This window comes from Macaca fascicularis, chromosome 3 (genome assembly GCF_037993035.2).
Source record: "Macaca fascicularis isolate 582-1 chromosome 3, T2T-MFA8v1.1".
NCBI lineage: Eukaryota > Metazoa > Chordata > Mammalia > Primates > Cercopithecidae > Macaca > Macaca fascicularis.
This window is the reverse complement of record NC_088377.1, coordinates 144,884,118-144,906,489: the sequence shown is the minus strand read 5'-3', so window position 1 is coordinate 144,906,489 and position 22,372 is coordinate 144,884,118. Positions and strand designations below refer to the sequence as shown.

Sequence of the window (22,372 nt, the reverse complement as noted above, 5' to 3'; positions counted from 1 at the left end):
TCCTCAATGGACAGATGGGAGGATACAATGAGAATTTCTATGTAGAGCACCCAGCCAGCATATGCCCAGGATATAAGCCATCTAAGCAAGCACTCTGTTTGCTGTGAAACCCTTAAATGGGAGTGGGTCAAAAAAACAGTCAAAATATATTCTAACAAGCTTTTCTGTCTAATAACATTAGAGATCACCTTTTATTATAAGAAGAGATATGGAAACATACAATTTTGAAGCCATTTATTTGTTTATGAAGTGGTTATTAACAAGTCTATGTAAGGTTAGGATTCCAATCTAAAGTTTTCACCTGAAAGCCTTCAGGGTTCAGTTGTATGTCATGTAACGAGGAGTAGCACTGAATTTGGCATAAGACTTAATGACCTTATTTACAGCTTCCAAGAAATCCTTCTCGGTAGCGATTTTTCGCCGTGCTCTGATGGCAAACATACCAGCTTCTGTGCAGACGCTTCTAATCTCAGCACCTTTCAAACAAAAAGAAAATAAACAGGCTTAATTAAAGCAGCCTGAACAGACAGACCAGCAAATATAAGCAAGAACTTTCTACTTACCAGTGCTATTTGGACACAGTCGTGCTAACAATTCAAATCTGATATCTCTTTCAACACTCATCGAACGAGCGTGAATCTTAAATATGTGGGTCCGACCCTAAAAATGAGAGAATTGACAAATATGAAAATGCAAAAAACATCACAGGAAGAAAAAACTTCAAAAATCCCTTTCCTAAAATGAAATGATTTTCTTACCTCTAGATCGGGCAGGCTAAATTCAATTTTTCTATCCAATCTCCCTGGCCTCATCAGTGCTGGATCCAAAGTATCAGGTCTGTTAGTGGCCATCAGCACTTTAATATTGCCTCGAGGATCAAAACCATCAAGCTGATTGATCAGTTCCAACATTGTTCTCTGCACTTCATTGTCACCTCCAGCACCATCATCAAACCGAGCCCCTGAGAAGACAAAAGATAAGCTCTTCAAGTCCACTCAGAGTAGCACTATGCATGACCTGAAAGTACCATAAATCTCAGCTCAAATTATGCCCTCCGGAATAAGTGCATATCCCACTTTGAAGCAAATCCTGTAAGAACAGCCTGCGTTATACAAAACTAATTAGAAAGTGAACCTTTGCTTTCAAAAGTATTCATCACAGATTTACTTAACATTTTTTAAACTGCCTATGGGGCAGTTTTATGTTTTCAAAGTCTACCACGTTTATTACTTAATTTGAACCTCTCAAAACCTCATGAAGTACACAAGGCAAGAATTATTCCCTTTATAAAGTAAGAAAACTGAGGCTAAGAGATTAGTCAAAATAACTTGTCCTCAGGAGTTCGAGACCAGCCTGGCCAACATGGTGAAACTACGTCTCTACTAAAAATACAAAAATTAGCCAGGCATGGTGGCAGGTATCTGTAATCCCAGCTACTCAGGAGGCTGAGACATGAGAATGGCTTGAACCAGGAGGCAGAGGTTGCCGTGAACCAAGGTTGCGCCACCGAACTCCAGCGTGACCGACAGAGTGAGACTGTGTCTTTTAAAAAACAAAAACAAAAAAACCTGTCTAGATTTCATGGCTAATACTGTATTTCCTGTGCACTAAGAAAAACCACCACCAATTAAATTATGCCCCAGTGCTTTCTTATGACATTAGATGATACTTCTCAATTTAGGAGTTGTTTAAAGTGTGGAAATAGGTGTTGTATGAATGAAATCACATATAGGTTGAGCATCCCATATTTGCAAATATGCAAAATCCAAAATGCTTCAAAATTTGAAACTCTTGAGCCCCAACATGATGTTCAAAGGCAATACTCATTGGAGCATTTTAGATTTCAGGTTTTCATATTTGGGATACTCAATCAGTATAATGCAAGTACTCCAAAAGCCAAAAGCCAAAATACCTGAATTCTCAAACATTTCAGCTAAAGGATATTCAACCCATTGCACAAAAATAAAGGCTCTGAAAAATGGCAATGGTATATAATGTTTCTTCTTCCCTTTACAGTTTAGCAGTACTACTTATTAGATCTGTGGCGCCAGTGTTTCAGAGCTCATAGAAGAGTTATTGTTAAAATTCTGTATAAGAATTAACATATCACTTTAGAGTTTTCATGAAACCGAATCCTAAAGCAGTTCTCTTAACATATCATTCTCACCTCCAATAGCATCAATTTCATCAAAGAAGATAAGGCAGGCTTTTTTTGTTCTGGCCATTTCAAAGAGTTCACGAACCATTCGAGCCCCCTAACAAGAAAAATGATTTATTAATTCAAAATTGATTTTAAAATATTTTAAAGTAAATATAAAGTTACGCTTCAAACTTTTCAATATTTATTTTTAACAGTATTCTCACTCATTATTACCTAAACTTTTTTTATTTTTTTGTTTTTTTTTGAGATGGAGTCTTCCTCTGTCGCCCAGGCTGGAGTGCAGTGGTGCGATCTCAGCTCACTGCATCCTCTGCCTGGGTTCAAGTGATTCTCCTACCTCAGCCTCCCGGGTAGCTGGGATTACAGGCATGTGCTACCAAGCCCAGATAATTTTTGTATTTTTAGTAGAGATGGGGTTTCAGCATCTTGGCCAGGCTGGTCTTGAACTCCTGACCTCATGGTCTACCCGTCTCAGCCTCCCAAAGTGCTGGGATTACAGGTGTGAGCCACCACGCCCAGCTGTTTTTATTTTATTTTATTGTTTATTTTTTGAGACAGAGTTTCGCTCTTGTTGCCCAGGCTGGTGTGCAATGGCACAATCTTGGCTCACTGCAACCTTCGCCTTCTGGGTTCAAGCGATTCTCGTGCCTCAGCCTCCCGAGGAGCTGGGATTACAGGCATGTGCCACCACACTCAGCTTTTTCTATTTTTAGTGGAGATGGGGTTTCTCCATGTTGGTCAGGCTGGTTTTGAAATCCTGACCTTAGGTGATCTGCCCGCCTCTGCCTCCCAAAGTGCTGGGATTACAGGTGTAAGCCACCGCACCCAGTCTACCTAAACTTTTTTTAAAAAGACTGAAGTTTGCTCCCCAGTCCACCAAATTAATCTTGCTAGCCTTAAAATATTAAGTCATTTGCATGATTCTGTATCTATTAAATAGCAATAGGTTTCGGATCTGATGAGGTCAAATTAATAGTTAAATAAAGGAACCATTCTAATCAGTAAAACTTGAGTAAATAAAAGCATCTGATCTATCACTTGGAATTCCTGATCATTGAATTTGACTTGTAAGTTTTAATTAGGGAATAAAAGGATACTTCAACTCATGCAGCTCCGTATCTAATTCTTACTGTAAATATACGAATCATCAACAGGTTTCAGATACAATACGTATAGCCCTAGACTTATTCTCTAAATATATATATGTATATGGATGTCTACAAACATACAGACAACCTATGCTCTCACTTTCTCATTAGGACTGAAAACACTGCCCCTGAAGTAAAAGTATACTTTTGAATTCACTTACCAGGCATTTCCATAGAAAAGCCACATCTGTAGAAAATGTCATCCTTCTGAGGAGGGGGCATACTGGTTAAAATTTTAAGTGGTTGTCTATTTCCAAATGACCACAAAGGCAGCTTCTAAACTACTAATTACAATCAAGAAGTTTCAGGTCTCAGGCCGGGTGTGGTGGCTCATGCCTATACTCCCAGCACTCTGGGAGGCCAACGCAGATGGATTGCTTGAGCCCTGGGCCGCATGGCAAAACCCCATTCTACAAAAAATAGAAAAATTAGCTGGGCGTGGTGGCATGTAGCCATGGTCTCAACTACCTGAGAGGCTGAGATGGGAGGATCGCCTAAGCCCAGAGAGGTAGAGGCTGCAGTGAGCTGAGATCACAACACTGCACTCCAGCCTGAGCAACACAATGAGACTGTCTCAAAAAAAGAAAACAGAAATTTCAGGTCTGGATCCCTCGATGCAGAAGTGCCATTTTTAATTTCATTCATACTGTAAAATCTTTCACAGGGCTATATATTCTTTGACTATGATAAATTGACTTTACCTCACCGACGTATTTCTGTACAAGCTCAGATCCAATAACTCGAATGAAGCACGCATCAGTCCGATTAGCAACCGCCCGCGCACAGAGTGTCTTGCCTGTACCGGGTGGACCAAAGAGCAGCACGCCCTTGGGAGGCTCAATGCCAAGGTTTACAAACCTCTCTGGCTGTGATAGAGACACAATTTTCACACTTACCACTTCTGTATAACAAAAATCAGACTACTTCTACATCAACAAAGTGCTTTTATGTTTAGTCTTTTATCCTGAAAACCATACTTTAATATTTAAATCAAAATTATTAAGTCCACAATCTACATACTTGGACTAAGTAAGAAATTTTACTTATTCTAAGACATAAGTTCTAAACTGGACTCATATCAATACATAAGACTGAATGGCTTTTAAAAAGCGCTTCTATTATCCAGTCTTAAAATATTTTCCTAATTTTAAAAAATTATGGTGTTTAAGGAACACAATTATCTGGTATTCAATATCCTAGTTTTCCATTATCCTCCCAAGTTTAACCTGCTTCAACTTAAGCCCCTTTCTTCTCGATGTCTTTTGAAGAACCAGTTTCTTCTATAATAGCCTGTAACATATTTAACATATTGCTAAAGGTTACACTGAGCCTCCTCTGTCACTGTAAACAGCAGATCTTTCTTTTTTAAATATACTTGACCATTCAATCCTTTTTGCTTGCTCTCCCCTAGAACTTACCAACTCTCCACACCTCCTCTCTCCACCCTCTCAAAAAAATTCTCATTAGGGAAAATAGTAAAAGCCATCTAATATACAAGCAATTTTAGTGCTCAATACACAAAAATGTATACAAAGAAATTTAAATACAACACTCAGCTACTTACATGAAGTAATGGGGTTTCAACTACTTCTCGCAATTTCTCAATCTGTTCCTTACAGCCACCAACATCACTGTATGTGACATCAGGTTTCTCTTCCACCTAAGAGAGGGACAGAAATGTACAACATACAGTCACAGGCCTTTTGGATACTGTCCAAATTCAGTAGAATAGACCTAATACCTTAAAAGAAAAAATCAAACTCACAAGTGAGAATCTTAATAAAAATTGAATACATTGCCCAGTGCCCTGGTACTACTTGCTGTATTACTTATCATGACACTAATGAATGAAAGACAAACTAGTAAAATAAAGACAGGTGAGAGTCTGTCTCAAAAAAAAACAAAAAATACTGCCAGGCTCAGTGGCTCACGCCTAGAATCCCAACACTTTGGGAGGCTGAGGCAGGCCGAAAACTTGAGGTCATGAGTTCGAAACCAGTCTGGCCAACGTGGTGAAACACCGTCTCTACTAAAAGACAAAAATTAGCCAGGCATGGTGGTGGACGCCTGTAATCCCAGCTACTCGGGAGGCTGAGGCAGGAGAATCGCTTCAACCCAGGAGGCAGAGGCTGCAGTGGGCCAAGATCACATGACTGTACTCCAGCCTAGATGACAAGAGTGAAACGCCATCTCAAAAAACAACAACAACAAAAAAAACACATAGCCTTCCTTTTCCCTCCCATAGTTTCTTACCTGCATCATGGTAACTGTTGGGTCAATCTTAGGAGGCAATGGAATGTGAATTTGATATTTATTTCTGTCCACACTAAGGAAGTAAAAAAGACAGTCACTAATACATTCTTTAAGCTTTCAAAGTGATTTTATGTTTAGTCTTTTATCCCCAAAGCCATACTTTAAGAAAACAAGAGAGAGACAGAATCCCTAAGGTTATATAAAGAGAAATAAAGAGAGCATGAAACCTGAGGATACTAAATTATATGTCTAACATGGCAAACAAGAATTACAGAGAAATACAAAAATAGCCTGTGGAGTGCGCACATAGGTAGAGTTAAAAGTAAGGTAAAGAATGCTTTGGCTTAGCCAGGTGTGGTGGGATGCACCTGTAGTCCCAGCTACTGGGTAGGTTGAGGCTGGAGCATCACTTGAGCCCAGGAGGTCAAGGCTAAAAAAGAACGCTTTGTCCTAACAGCAACCAAACCCTTGAGGAGGGAGGGGAGATTTTTTTTTAATTTACTGAGTGAATTGTTATGGATTCTATAGACATTAACACACTTGGCATCATAACTATCCTAAAGCAAGTAGTCCCCCAACCTATACCATGTTACCGTAAATAGACTGGTAACCTCAACTCTGAAATTTGAAGCCATTCATAATAAACAACAGTAGGAGTAGGGGAGTCAGGGAAGCTGATGGGATGTTAGAAAGCAGATGCAGAAGAAAGAATTTTCAACTATAGTACATTACTAGATCATCCCTTGGTATTCCAAGGAACTCAGTTCATTTATTCACCACAAAGCCAAGGATGTGAACGTGAGACAGCATCCTTAGTAAAAGTATTTATTGTAAATAGAAATCTTACCCCACTCTCATCCCTTCTTCAATGTCAGTAGGTGCCACTTGATCACTAAGGTCCACCACAAACTTGGCAAACTGCTTTACGTTGATAATGTATTTTGGGTCCTCCGAATCAGCATTGATTATCTTTGTACACCTAACACAGCAAAAAGCTTGATTAGAATAAGGAACCTAAGCCACTAATAATTAATTCAACCAACTAGATTCTATCCTGAGTGTGCAAAATATAGGTATAAACTGGAACTACAGAAACTGGGACATTGTTAAAGATCCTTTTCTGTACTCAACTCTGAAGGTCCATTCGACTTTAGCCAAGCCATAAAATTTTCAAATACATTCTCCTGGAAAATTAAACCCAAATATCTCATCATTAAGAAGTTATCTGATTTCTTGATTTCCATAATTTATATTCCTTTATTATTAGTGATGCTCCTGTATATCTTAAGTTGCTCTCGTTTTCATTTTCCCTATAAAAAGATGGTCTTGTCTTACACCAAATTCAGTAATAAATGGGTTTTCATTCTTTTCCTGAGTTTATACTTTAAATCCGTTTTCTTTTTATTTTCTTTCCCTCTCTCTCTTTTTTTTTCTTTTGAGATGGAGTTTCACTCTTGTTGCCCAGGCTGGAGTACAATGGCATGATCTTGGCTCACTGCAACCTCCGCCTCCTGGGTTCAAGCAATTCTCCTGCCTCAGCCTCCTGAGTAGCTGGGATTACAGGCAACTGCCACCATGCCTGGCTAATTTTTTTTTTAATTTTTAGTACAGACGGGGTTTCACCATGTTAGCCAGGATGGTCTTGATCTCCTGACCTCGTGATCCGCCCGCCTCGGCCTCCCAAAGTGCTTTTTCGAGACCGAATTTCACTCTTGTTGCCCAGGCTGGAGCGCGATGGCGTGATCTTGGCTCACTGCAACCTCCGCCTCCTTGGTTCAAGCAATTCTCCTGCCTCAGCCTCCCGAGTAGCTGGGATTACAGGCATGCACCACCATGCCTGGCTAATTTTTTTTTTTTTTTTTTTTTTTTAGTAGAGATGGGGTTCCTCTCGAACTCCCAAGGTCAGGCTGGTCTCAAACTCCCAACCTCAGGTGATCTGCCCACTTCAGCCTCCCAAAGTGCTGGGATTACAGGCGTGAGCCACTGTATCCGGGCTTTAAATCCATTTTTATTGTTTTTGCTACTTTTTTTTCTTTTTTTAACTGAGGCAGTAGAAGCTTTTTTTTTTTTTTTTTTTTTTTTTTTTTTTTGAGACAGAGTCTTGCTCTGTAGCCTAGGCTGGAGTGCAGTGGCATGATCTCAGCTCACTGCACCCTCAGCCTCCCAGGTTCAAGCAGTTCTCCTGCCTCAGCCTCCCAAGTAGCTGGGATTACAGGAACGCACCAGCACGCCCGGCTAATTGTTTTGTATTTTTAGTAGATATGGGGTTTCACCATGTTGGCCAGGCTGGTTTCAAATTCCTGACCTCAAGTGATCCACCTGCCTCGGCCTCCCAAAGTGCTGGGATTACAGGCATGAGCCACTGCACCCAGCCAGTAGAAGCTATTTTTAACTTAATTATATTCATTTCCATATGGCCTGGTAAAAATGAATTGATAATGCCACGTACATCACAGTATAAAAGTCAACTGCCTTTCCCCTTCTATAGTATCTATCTACTAAAGAAAAACAAAAACAAAAAACAAATCACATTAGAAAGCTGCTACATATGCAAGAATTACAGAGAAATATAAAAATAGCCTGTGGAGTGCACACGTAGGTAGAGTTAAAAGTAAGGTAAAGAATGCTTTGGCTTAGCCAGGTGTGGTGGGATGCACCTGTAGTCCCAGCTACTGGGGAGGCTGAGGCTGGAGCATCACTTGAGCCCAGCAGGTCAAGGCTAAAAAAGAACGCTTTGTCCTGACAGCATAATTGTTTGAAGGACTCTGTTTTCTGTTACCAACCACGTTTGCTATGGAGGAAGAATTATGCCTATTCTCTACCAAAAAAAAAAAGAGGCTGACCAAAAATTCTGAAAGGAATAACAAGAACAACAAACAGCAATAATACCAAACCCCGGGGAGAGGAAGAATCTGATTTCCAGAGGTGACACATTACATTATTTTAAATGTCTAGTTATCACCAAAAGTTATGAGATGCAAAACATTATGAGATGCATTTTCCCTTATGTATGACATTATGGCTCATACATTAAGGGGGAAAAAAGCAGTCAATAGAAATCGTCCCTTAGGAAGCCTCGATGTTGGTGTTATTAAACAAAACTTTTTTTTTTTTTTTTAGACGGAGTCTCACTGTTGCCCAGGCTGCAGGGCAGTGGTGCGATCTTGTCTCACTGCAACTTCCGCCTCCCAGGTTCAAGCAATTATCCTGCGTCAGCCTCCTAAGTGTCTGGGATTACAGGCGCCTGCCACCATGCCCAGCTAATATTTTTATACTTTTAGTAGAGACAGGGTTCACCATGTTGGCCAGGCTGGTCTCGAACTACTGACCTCAAGTGATCCACCTGCCTCAGTCTCCCAAAGTGCTGGGTTTACAGGCATGAGCCACTGTGCCCAAACAAAAACCTTAAATCAGTACAAGAAATATTTTCAAAAAGCTAAAGGAAACCATACTTAAAGAGTTAATAAGAATGATGAGAAGAATGTCTCACCAAATAGTGAATACAGATAGAGAAATTAGACTGGAATATTATTTGGCCATAAAAAAAACTTTCAGCCATTTTTGAATATGGATGAACCTTGAAATATGCTAAGTGAAGGAAGCCATATACTATATGATTCCATTTAGATGATATGTCCAGGATAGTCAAATTCATAGACACAGAAAGTAGATTAATGGTTGCCAGGGGCTGGGAAGAGAGGGGAATGAAGACTTCTAATGGGTATCAGGTTTGTTTTTGGGGTAACAAAAATATTCTATTCTGGAATTAGTGATGATAAATGCACAATTTTCTAGATATTCTAAAAATCACTAAATTGTACACTTTAAAAGAGTGAACCTCATGGTATGTGAATTTTATATCAATAAGATTGTTATTTAAAAATTCATAAGCTGGCCAGGCAAGGTGGCTCACACCTGTAATCCCAGCACTTTGGGAGGTTGAGGTGGGCAGATGGCTTGAGCCTAGGAGTTCAAGACCAGCCGAGGCAACATGGCAAGACCCTGTCTCTACTAAAAATAAAAATAAAAATAAAAATAAAAATAAAAAACAGCCGGGCATGGGGTGGTGTGCACCTGTGGTCCCAGCCACTTGGGAGGCTGAGGTGGGAGCCCAGGAAGCAGAGGGTGCAGCGAGCTGAGATCATGTTACTGCACTCCAGCCTTGGTAACAAAGTGAGACCTTGTCTTTAAAAAAAAAAAAAAAAAATTCACAAGCTAAAAATTACACATACACAAATTTTATCAAGATTTTTAAGCAAAGAGTATGAGACTAAAATCAATGGAAACTTTTTCAAATAATCTTTGCTTTCTTTTTTTTTTTTTTTTTTTTTTGAGACGGAGTCTGGCTCTGCCGCCCAGGCTGGAGTGCAGTGGCCGGATCTCAGCTCACTGCAAGCTCCGCCTCCCGGGTTTACGCCATTCTCCTGCCTCAGCCTCCCAAGCAGCTGGGACTACAGGCGCCCGCCACCTCATCCGGCTAGTTTTTTGTATTTTTTAGTAGAGACGAGGTTTCACCGTGTTAGCCAGGATGGTCTCGATCTCCTGACCTCGTGATCCGCCCGTCTCGGCCTCCCAAAGTGCTGGGATTACAGGCTTGAGCCACCGCGCCCGGCCAATCTTTGCATTCTTTAAGGCCTGGGATCTTGCAGGAGTGTGGGGCTCTTTAGCTAGTCTGTCTGTTATGAAAAATCTATATGAAAAGTTTCCCTCTAACTGCTTTACGAAAAAAAAAATTCCCCTCATACGGACTAGAGAAACGTACCTAAATTTTTTATTTTCCCATAGAGAGATAAGAACATATTACAACCATGATATAAGAGCAGAACATTCAACACACACACACCAATGAAAGAATAAAGATGAGATCCTTGAAATCAAAAACCTGAGGTTTTTTTTTTTGTTTTTATTTTGGGTTTTTTTTTTTTTTTGAGACGGAGTCTCGCTCTGTCGCCCAGGCTGGAGTGCAGTGGCCGGATCTCAGCTCACTGCAAGCTCCGCCTCACGGGTTCACGCCATTCTCCTGCCTCAGCCTCCCGAGTAGCTGGGACTACAGGCGCCCGCCACCTCGCCCGGCTAGTTTTTTGTATTTTTTAGTAGAGATGGGGTTTCACCGTGTTAGCCAGGATGGTCTCGATCTCCTGACCTCGTGATCCACCCGTCTCGGCCTCCCAAAGTGCTGGGATTACAGGCTTGAGCCACCGCGCCCGGCCAAAAAACCTGAGTTTTTTTACCTGAGAAATTAAAAACCTGAGTTTTTTACCTGAGAAATTAAAAACCTACGAGAAGAAAACTGGGAGGAAAAAAACCTCAACAGAAGAATTCAAAGATAAAGAAAAGCTCATAGAAAGTAAAGTAAAAAGGCAAAACAAAGGAAACCAGGAAAGAAAGAGTAGCATATTAGAGGAGCAATCCTGGAGGCCCCATATCCAAATAAGAGAATTCAGGAGTAAAGGTCCAAGGAAATGGAAAGAAATTAACAAATAGTTTCAAGAAGATTTGCCTTACTAAAGGATAAGAGAGCCCAGCACAACGGATGAAAACAGACCAACACCAAGGCACATCACCATGAAATTTCAAAAAGAGAACAAGAGAAGACTCTAAAATTTTCAGAGAAAAAATAGGCCACATATACAGGACTGAGGATCAGAATGGCTTCAGAGTAACACTGGGAGGCAAAGGACAACAGAACGACACCTTCAAAATTTTGAAGAGAAAAGAACTTTATACTCGGCTAAGATACTTTCAGACATATGCAGTCTCAAAATATTACCTCCCAACTGACCCTTTTCCAGGAAGCTACCAGAGGATGTATTAGACCTAAATAAAGGTGTAAGGAAACCAAGGAAGAAAGACTAACAGTACACAAGCAACAGGAGGGAGGCAAAGGGAAATCTCCACAGTAGAGAAGTCAGACAACGATTGTCATTAAACAGGCATAAAGGACAACTGGTCCAAACCAAAGCAGTTCAGGAAGTGCTGGGAAAAACTTAAGGAAAATGAAACCGAGAGAACACCAGATGCAACTGAGGTATAATTGAGAGAAAACTAACAGATCTAATGCATCTGAAGAGCAGCTTAGACAATCAAGAGAAAGTGGGAGGTTGAGTTTATAACATATGCACAGAAAACCAGGCAAATGAAGAAACAAGACATTAAAACAACCACCACCAAAATAAGTGGCACAAGAAAGGAAAAGCAATCACAGCTTACCACTTGGCTCTTTGTGAATAGTATTTACATAGCCATAATCATATGAACACTGAATACTGATCTAACCAAAATTATAACAGAATTACACCGGAAGGATGTTGGGATAGGAAGGGTGTGCCTTCAACATGAAGGCAGAGGAAACAAAACAAAATCCTCATCTTCCATGGTGGGAAGCCAAAAGATAATACCTAAAACTAAAAAATCAAGAAGCAGGAATCTACAATACACAAGATATAGCAATATCCATTAGAACCATGAAGGCGAAAACCAAAATAATCAGCTAAAAAAGGTGAAAATGAGTGTCTGTAGGGAAGAGAAATTGGGAAATACAGTTGTTATTATTTAACTATTTAACTCTTTTTTTTTTTTTTTTTTGAGATGGAGTCTCACTCTGTCGCCCAGGCTGAAGTGCAGTGGCACAATCTCGGCTCACTGCAACCTCCGCCTCCCAGGTTCAAGCAATTCTCCTGCCTCAGTCTCTCCAGTAGCTGGGATTACAAGCGCCCACCACACCCAGTTAATTTTTGTATTTTTAGTAGAGACAGGGTCTCACCATGTTGGCCAGGCTGGTCTCAAACTCCTGACCTCAAGTCATCTGCCCGCGTGGGCCTCCCAAAGTGCTGGGATTACAGGCATGAGCTGCAGTGCCCAGCCTGAACTATTTAACCCTTCAAAAACCATAATAAAACTAAAAAATGGATAAATAAATAAATAAATAGAGGGAGAAAAGATGGAAATTGGGAGGTAGGAAGGGTGAGTAGATGGGAAAGAAAAATAATCTTTAGCTTTTAGGAACTAAAAATAAAAACAAAATTTTTAAAAGGATCATAAACAGAGAATATGTTTATAGCCTTGAATTGGGCTAGGCTTTTCTGAGCAACATTAACACCCAAAAGGTATAATGGAAATACTGGTATATTTTATCTCCTAAAAATGTAAAACATTAGTACAACAAAAGGTACCAAGAAGTTAAAAGTGACTAGGGAAAAATACTTGTAGCATTACTTAAGAAAAGATAATATGTACAATATATGAACTGTTTCTAAAATTAACAAGAAACAACTCAAGAACATGAGTAGTCAAAGAAATACAGAGGTTTAGTAAACACAAGAAGTAGCTATCACACTAGTAATCAGCACAGTACAAATTAAAATTATTTTCCCTCAAATGACAAAAGTGTAAAAATTGAAAACTGCATATCTTACATTCATCAGACAAATGGATATTTGCCTCAAATCCTCTCGGTAAAAGTATAAACTGGTCAAAGCAATTGTCACAGGATTTTAAAACTGTAATATCTTCGACCCCTAGAATTCCACTTGTAGTAAGCTAGCCTACAGAAATGTATGCACATACACTGAGAAACATTTAACATGAATGTTCACTACAGTGCTGTGTATAATAACAGAAATTGTTATAGCCTAACATCTACACATTATGCAATTTTTTAAAAACATGAGAAGAAAGAAATAAGTGTACCTATATTAAAGACACAGATTCCCAAAACATGTAGTTATGTCTAAAAAACAAAAAAAAATCAGGATATGTTTCTTGCATGCAAATACACACAGGAAGATACACAGAAAGAGGATTAGGAGGGCCAAACTATTTCAGTACTTATGTTTGAGGAAAGGGCAACAGGAAAGCAAGTAGGAGAAGGGAGTTTTTCACATCTTGCTCTACATCTTTTTGTATCATTTAAATCTTTTAAATGAATACACCTTCATGTATTTTTGAATAATTGTTTAAGGCATAAAATTTTAACCCCAGTTTTGTAGAAAGCTTTATTTACTTGGAATTTGGAATAAAAATACTTTATGAACTATTATATTATCCCCGAGACTCTAACATTAAGTGCTTGAAAATACAGACAAAGGGAAGTTGCCACAGAGCACCTGTGCATACCTGGCAACCTGTAAAGGCTGTTCACTCTGGAGTGTCTGCTTATCTGCAGCCAAATCCCAGAGTGCTGGTGGGGCCAGGCCAGTGTCAGATTCTTTAATACCTACATAAAGAAAGATGACAAAATTTACTAAAATGTAATGCATCGCCCTAAAATAAGCTTTCTGAACCTCGGCCCTCCTGACATTTTGCACTGAATTTCGTTGTGTGCATTATAGGCTGTTTAGTAGCATCCCTAGCCTCTCACCACTGGATGCCAGCAGCACCACCCTCTCTCAAAGTCATGACAATCAAGAATGTCTCCAGACATTGCCCAGTGTCCTCCGGGAGCGGGTGGGGGGTGTGGCAAAATCACCCCAGCTGAAAACTACTACCCTGCCCTAAAGTAATTGTCAAGCCAAAAATATAATGCCACATTTGATATTTTTGTGTAGGTCAAATGTAAAACTTCATCATTCAAGTTCCCCCAAAAAATGTTTCCAACTTCCAGGAAAGAGCCCAATTACTTCGAGCAAAACTATGCTGTGGATCTTATTTTTATCCAAAAAAGTTTTTCGACTTGTTAACTGAAGTTTACTGAACTGGGTTTTGACCAACAGAAACATTACTGGCTTAGAAGATGGTATTGTTTCTTATTTCTTAACTGCATAAGCATTAAACCTGGTTGTAAAAAGCAGTGAAAGATATGGTTAAATGAGATCAAATTTCTTAACAGAAAGGAAGAATAACGATTTTTTAAAATCTGTAATCATAAAGGAGTAAAATCTGTAGTTAAACTCTTTTGATATTATTAACACATTACATTTAAAGGAAGGAAATGGGAATTTAAAAATACATACCAGTGAGCTCATTAATTTTCTTGAGAAGTTGCTGAATGTCATCTTCAACTTGCTTGATCTGCCTAGAGTAAGTGCTCTGACCCTAGGTGATGAAGGTCAGTTTAGTTAGAATATCAGGATATCAACAATTTATTAAACTACAGGCAAAAATTATTTTTAAGTTACAATTTCAATAGCTATCATTATCCCAAAACTTGTGAAGTAGAGAGGTGTTCCTGAGCCAATATTTCCCCCTAAATACACAATCCACTATTATGCAAGATAACAAATGAAAATCATGGCCAGGCACGGTGGCTCACGCCTATAATCCCTGTACTTTGGGAGGCTGAGGCAGGTGGATAACCTGAGGTCAAGAATTCAAGACCAGCCTGGCCAACATGATGAAACCCCTCTCTACTAAAAATACTAAAAATTAGCCAGGCACAGTGGCAGGCGCTCGTAATCCCAGTTACTCAGGAGGCTGAGGCAGAAGAATCCCTTGAACCCGGGGGGTGGAGGTTGCAGTGAGCCAAGATCGCGCCACTGCACTCCAGCCTGGGTGACAAGAGTGAAACTCTGTCTCAAAAAAAAAAAAAAAATTGTGTGAAATTATGCAAAACTACTGACTTTTATGCATTAAAACTTCATTTCCAACTAATTCAGTAATACTTGTTAAACATAGTAAACACATGTAAATTATTTTAAATATCTTTCAATATAGTATCACATTTTAATCATGAATAGGATTAAAATAATACATAAACTGAGACATGCCAAAAACTCTGATCTATAAACTTCAGGTAGGTAACTTCATTTAGTGAAAATTACAAAGAGCTGCCAAACATTCTAAGTATTTCGTTTCTTTTTATTTTTTGTTTGGTTTTTTAATTTTGGTTTCTTAACTTCTTCTAATTATTTTGGAAGGACAATACCAAAACAGCTTTTATTTCAACATAAAACATCTATAGTTTGTAGACACTGAAAGGACTTACATAAGTTTTTAGCAAGGCAATATCCCCCTCATCCAGAGCTGAAAGAAGAGAGACAATACATGAGATTCAAAAAGAAACTACAATTAACATTTTCAAAAAAAGAAACAAAAAGAAAAAAAAGAAACTAGAGCTGATCAACTTTTCTGTTCGATTCAAATTGTTTTAATTGAGGGCCAAAACTCAAGCAAGATTATGATGATATAAATCCAATCAAATAGTTCCTGGACTCAAGTAATTTTTATCTAACTGGGAGGAAGACAGATTTTTAAAAGTACATAATATACATGATTACCTATTTTATATAGTATTATGTAAAACACATCCATTAAGGATCTTGGTTAAATTATACCATATTCATACAATAAAATACAACGCAGGCTAGGTGTGGTGGCTCATGCCTGTAATCCCAGTACTTTGGGAGGCCGAGGCGGGCATATCACCTGAGGTCAGGAGTTTGACACCAGCGTGGACAACCTGGCGAAACCCCGTCTTTACCAAAAATACAAAAATTGGCCTGGCATGGTGGCACATGCCTGTAGTCCCAGCTACTCGGGAGGCTGAAGCCGGAGAATTGCTTGAACCCAGGAGGCGGACGTTGCAGTGAGCCCAAATCACATCACTGCAATCCAGCCTGGGTGACCAAGAGACACTCTGTCTCAAAAAGAAAAAGGAGATCCAATGCAGCAATTTAAAATGGTAACAGAACACAGGCATAGAAAGCAATCCAACAAATGCTATTCAGTGAATCAGGTAGGTTTTAAAAAAACCATATAATGTGCATATATTTTGTTTTTATATAAAAATCACTTAAAACACATGTGGAGAGTAACCTGAAATGGTGTTCTACGGTGGTTATCCGGGATTTCAAGTGATTTACAGTTAATCTTTTCTATTCACGAATTCTGCATTCCTGAATTTGCTTAGTTGCTGAAATTTATTTGTAATCCCCAAATCAATACTCATGTGCTTTCATGGTCATTTGCAAATAGGCAGAGTGGTAAAAAATTTAAGTTCACAGCTAAGAACAAGTCACTCTAACTTCTTGTTTCAGCTTTACAAAGATGACTAGAAGATGGAGACGGTAGGGGAAACGTAATGTAATCCAAGCAGTTCAGGCTCTGGGGCCAGGTGGACAGGGTTTGAATGCCAGCTCTGGCATCTGTTAGTGGGGTGACCTCAGCCAAGTCACTTAACACTTCTGAACTTTGTTTTCTCTTTTGCAAAATAAAGAAAAAAAGAATCTACCAGGATGAGTTGTTTTTAGGATTTAAGATTATAATCAGCCGGATGCTGTGGCTCACACTTGTAATCCCAGGCTGAGGCAGGCAGATTGCTTGAGTCCAGGCATTCAAGACCAGCCTGGGCCACATGGCAAAACCGTGTCCCTACAAAAAATACAAAAATTAGCTGGGCATGGTGGTGTGTACATGTAGTCCCAGCTACTGCGGGGGCTGAGGCAGGAGGATTGCTTGAGCCCAGGAAGTGACAGCTACAGCAAGCTGAGATCGTGCCACTGCACTTCTGCCTAGGTAACAAAGTGAGACCCTGTCTCAAAAAAAAAAAAAAAAAAAGGATTATAATCTACGTGAGATGTATATATATATTTCTCCTAGGAGCAAGTGTTCAGTACTTCCTAATTCACGGTTCACAGCAACTGTATAGAACATATCTATCATGAAAAACAAGAACCAATCATACGATCATACATATTTTAAGGAAAAAAACGGCAGGCCTTTTTTTTTTTTTAAACTAGGTATGAGTAGAGGTAGGAAAAAGCATGCTTAGGTAATAGCAGCTAGACCAGGTAAGCTGAAACACAGTATACACATTAGGCAGTAATAGGAAATTAAGTAGATGGAGGTTTGGGGCTCTAGTGAGTTAGACCATAAATTCCAGAATGAGGTAATCAGGGCCACTACAGTCGACATTATAGGAAATGTGTCTTAGAAAGAAATAGTTCGCCAAGATATGAACAACAGATTGGAGTGAGGCCACTCAGAAGTCATAAGAACCTAAATAAAAATGGTAGCAATGAAAAGAGAAAGGAACGGTTGGATTAAAAAAAAAAAAACCCTCAGAGGTAGAATCTACAGCACATGGCAAATGACTAAATGTGAGAAGCTGAGGGGAGAGGATCAAACCTGATGCCCAGGCTTCGGACCTAGGTACTACACAATAGATGTCACAATAGAAAGTGGTTGGCAGGGAGATACGAAGTTCAGTTTTAATTTTCTTAAGTTTGTGGTACTATTACCAGAGCAGAAAAGAGTTAACATAGCATGAATAATTGCTATCCTTTGAAAGGCCTGCTTATAAGGTTGGTTCTTGGCTCTTGTCTGAGAACAACGATTTCAGAGGGTTCCTACCATTCCCAGAACTGAAAAAGGTGGTTCATTGTGCTTAAAATGTTTATACAAACTATAGGGTTTATGCAGAACATTTATCTTCCTTCAGGGAGTCTAGAATTTTGGTATGTGCTAGGCAGAGATGCCTACATTACCACCCCATAATAAAACCCTTGGTGCCAGATCTCTAACAAGCTACCCTGGTTTGCAACATTTTACACAAATTGTCACTACCTGTTGCTGGGGGAATTAAGCGCATCCTGTGTGACTCCACTGGAAGAGGACCCTTGGAAGCTTGTGCCTGGTTTCTCCTGGACTTGGCCCCATGTGTCTTTTCTCTTTGCTGATTTTGCTTTGTATTCTTTCACTAAAATACATCATAGCCATGAGGATGACTACATGCTGAGTCTTGGGAATGCTCTTAGCATATTCCTGAGCCTGAGAGTAGGCGTGGAGACTATCCAACACGCCAGCATATCCTGATGCAGCATTCTAAAAGGCGGAGAGAAATCTGGCTTTAGAGGTCAGATGCTAGCTTGAGGATAAAAAGATTGACTAAGGAAGCATATAGAGTCCAAGACCAGAATGGATGAAATTTTTTTTTTTTTTTTTTTTTTTTTTTTTTTTTTTTTGAGACGGAGTCTCGCTCTGTCGCCCAGGCTGGAGTGCAGTGGCCAGATCTCAGCTCACTGCAAGCTCCACCTCCCGGGTTCACGCCATTCTCCTGCCTCAGCCTCCCGAGTAGCTGGGACTACAGGCGCCCGCCACCTCGCCCGGCTAGTTTTTTGTACTTTTTAGTAGAGACGGGGTTTCACCATATTAACCAGGATGGTCTCGATCTCCTGACCTCGTGATCCGCCCGTCTCGGCCTCCCAAAGTGCTGGGATTACAGGCTTGAGCCACCGCGCCCGGCCCAGAATGGATGAAATTAACAGAAACAAAACTTTAGAGAAACTACGTGAGGACACAATGAAGGAAAGAAAAGAAGCAGGAGGATAAACGGGAAGGTTCAGCAAGAGAAACCAAGATAGGCTCAAAGGCTCAACAATGTCAAAAACACAAGGATTGGGATTGAGAAATACTAAAGATCTGGGAATTAAGAAACTATTGATCAGTTTCAACAGATTTATAGAGATAGAAACTAAAGTGCAATAAGTTTAAAAATAAAATAAGAGCCTGGCATGGTAGCTCACCCTTGAAATGCCAGTACTTTGGGTGGCCAAGGTGGGAGGATCACTTGAGCCCAGGAGTTTGAAACCAGCCTAGGCAACATAACAAGACCCTGTCTCTACAAAAAAAAAGAAAAAATTGTTTAAATTAGCATGGCATGGTGGTGCACACCTATTGTCCCAACTACTAGGGAGGCTGAGGCAGAAGAATGGTTTTAGCCCGGGAATTCCCAGCCTGCAGTGAACTATGATTGTGCCACTGCACTCCAGCCTGAGCGACAGTACAAGACTGTCTCTAAAAATAAATAAATAAGTAGTAAAGAAATGTACTGTGGGCGAATAGTAATAGCTGCTATAAATCGAGATGATCATTGTATGAGACACCGTGATTAGAGATATATATTATTATCTAATTCTACATAAACCTGTGAAGTAAATACAATTATTTCTATATTACAGATAGGAACAACAGTTTCACAGAATTTATTAGACAAAACTCAAAGCCAAAATTCAAACCTAGGTCTTTCTAACTCCCAAGCCTGTCCTTTCTGCCACTTTTAGGCAGTGAAAGAAAAAAAAGAAAATGACTTGTAACTTCAGAGAGCAGGAAGATTTTCTCAACTATGTTTTTAAGATAAAATGGATATTAGCATGTTTACAAGAACAAAAGGGAAAAATTCCATAGGACAACAAATAGAACAGGTAGTGACTGAAGAAACAAAGTCCCAGAGGAGGAAGGCATAAGATCAAAAACAGAGACGGGAAGGTTGCACATAACAAAGTGATACCACTTCCTCTAAGGCAGAATTAAAACAGAAAATGGAAAATGTCAGAGAAGTTAAGAGAACTCTTAAGTGGATTCTCAATCTTCTCAGGAGAGAAAAAAGTCATCAGTCATGAAGAAAGAGACTGAACTGAGGACCTGAAAAACTTGTAAAAGGCTTGAAATAACCACTCAAACAAAGTGAGTCAACAGGAGATTCACAAAAACTTAACTGCAATTAGGACCAAGTTGAGATCTCAAAGCTTAAATTGAAAGTAACTTAATCAGGCCAGGCGCGGTGGCTCACGCCTGTAATCCCAGCACTTTGGGAGGCCAAGGCGGGCGATCACCTAAGGTCAGGAGTTCAAGACCAGCCTGGCCAACATGGTGAAACCCCATCTCTGCTAAAAATGCAAAAATTAGCTGGGCGTGGTGGGGGCGCCTGTAATCCCAGCTACTTGGGAGGCTGAGGCAGAAGAATCACTTGAACCCAGGAGGAAGAGCTGAGATCACACCTCTGCACTCCAGTCTGGGGAACAAGAGCAAGACTCCATCTCAAAAAAAAAAAAAAAAAAAGGCAGGGGGGATATGTATGAATAAACGCACAAGATCCTATATACATGTTAGTCATAACTGTATCCAAGGAATAAATGCGTTAATATTTTTACAGAATAACAAACCCAGAGAAACACACAGATCACTGTGCACAGATCAAATGATAAATCTCTGTGTCTAACTTTTCCAATAAATACTGAGTATCTCTGACATTTTCAGTGTCCTAAAATATTTTTAAAAGAAACAGCAGAATGAGATGAAGGTAGAAAGGAAATGCTTTCTTTTGGGGGAGGGTGTAAATGGAACAGGGTGCAAGGAAAAGATGAAGTTGTGAAGAAAGGGAAAAGTAAGAAGAAACATAAGAAATACTAAAAGAACATTTAAAACTAGCTTAAGGAACAAAAGGAGAAACAGCATAAAGATGAGATTACAAACGGGACTACTGGGAAGAAGTTATATCCAAAAATGGTGCGCATATCTCATGCACTGTAAGTTAAAGTATCAACTGGTACAATCTCCATGGAGAGTAATTTGGCACTTACAAAATCAGAACTCCATTTCTAGAATTTATCCTACAATTTGCACTTGTGCACTTGGTAAAAGTTATATAAACAAGATTATTCATTTTTTTAAATGTTTATTTTAAGTACAAAGAACTATCATGCTTCTTCATTGGGTAGATGCCTTGGATAATCCTTTGAAGGAAGATTATTTAGTCCAACTTAATGAAAGCAATATCCTTCGCATACTGAGGAAAACACTGGCGGCACATATTGAGGCACATCAGACCGTGCCGGTTTGAACAGACACGACAAGAGCTATAACCCTGGCCGAATTTTCGCGGGTGGCTCCAGTACAGCTGCTGGTGACCCATCTTGCTCTCAGAGTGCAACGAGGTAAAAGGTATTCATTGTTTTAAACAGCAACAAATTGGAAAAATCCAAATGTTCATCAATAATAGTTAAATACATTATTGTATACCCATAAAACGGGATACTATGCAGATGCAGAGAAAGTGACTACATGATAGGAAATTATCTCTTATATTAAAATTGTTTAAAATCGAGATGTTGAAGTATGTACAGCATGCTACATTTCTGTAAAAAAAAAAAGGAATATATAAGCGGACTTGCTTCTATATGTATAGAGTATGTCTAGAAAGATATGCAAAATGGCAACATTAGTTGCCTCTGTGGAGAAGTTGGTGGCTGGGGCCAAGGATGCCAGGCTTTCCAAATGTATCTTTTCTGCCTCTTGAATTGTGAACCCTGTGGCTGTATTATCTGGTCAAATAATTTTTTTTAAGAAAATTACGTCTCAGAATTATAGCTACACAGTGGTAGCTCCCAGCTGTCACAGGGGGAAGGAGGAGGAGAGGAAAGAGGATCAGGTGACCCAGCACCGCCAAGCAGAACTTTTCAAGGCCTGTTAGGCCAACCAGGGTGCGTGACTTCTTCAAGACCCGAGAGCTGAGAATGAATAAAAATGTCCATCAGCAGATGAATACAGAACTTGTAGTGGATAAGGGAGACTGAGAAGGCAGGCAAGTTAATCCGGCCGGCGCAGACTAAATTACTAGGGGCACAAAAGGGCCAAGGCACAGAGCCAGGAGCGGGAATCCAGCTCCTCTCCTGTGCCAAGGCAGCTCCGCTCCAGTCCCGCCCCAGCTCCGACCTCCTGCCCATGTCAACTGACCTCGGATGGGCTTGTCGTCCTTCTCATCCTCTTTGGTCTTCCGCTGATCGGCACCGAGGTAATCCGGCATTTTAGCAGCTCCAAATGCCTCCTCTCCTTAATGATTACACAGCACCTTCCTTGCTTCCGGTGGTGTCTTCCCTTTCCCTTCCCCACCGGAAGTATATTGGGCTCAGGCGGGCCCCTTTACGCAGTGCTAGAGAGTCCGGAGAGAGCGCTGGGGGAAACGCTGTGGCACGCTGGTTTTTGGACTGATTACCTGTGAAAAGGAAACTACAGTGTTTGTAAAACGCCTGTCATATTAGACACAATAAGTAGTGGCCACATCTACAAACATAGTGAAGGTAATCTATTTCTGGTA

At 40.0% G+C, this 22,372-nt stretch overlaps 2 protein-coding genes across 2 annotated transcripts; both read right to left on the bottom strand.

The window, feature by feature from the left end:
- Positions 1-219: 219 nt before the first annotated feature.
- PSMC2 (proteasome 26S subunit, ATPase 2) lies at positions 220-22,149 on the bottom strand. The gene is made up of 12 exons (XM_005550431.4): positions 22,012-22,149; positions 15,485-15,522; positions 14,514-14,595; positions 13,678-13,777; positions 6,410-6,541; positions 5,563-5,635; positions 4,874-4,969; positions 4,011-4,175; positions 2,168-2,255; positions 759-961; positions 564-660; positions 220-476 (listed from the first exon to the last, which is right to left on the bottom strand). Exons 1-12 carry the CDS (start codon positions 22,079-22,081, stop codon positions 319-321), a joined length of 1,302 nt encoding a protein of 433 aa, XP_005550488.1. The 5' UTR covers positions 22,082-22,149; the 3' UTR covers positions 220-318.
- Positions 20,915-21,191, bottom strand: LOC123572179 (small ribosomal subunit protein uS14-like). The gene has a single exon (XM_045387542.3). It carries the CDS (start codon positions 21,188-21,190, stop codon positions 21,029-21,031), a length of 162 nt encoding a protein of 53 aa, XP_045243477.1. The 5' UTR covers position 21,191; the 3' UTR covers positions 20,915-21,028.
- Positions 22,150-22,372: the final 223 nt, after the last annotated feature.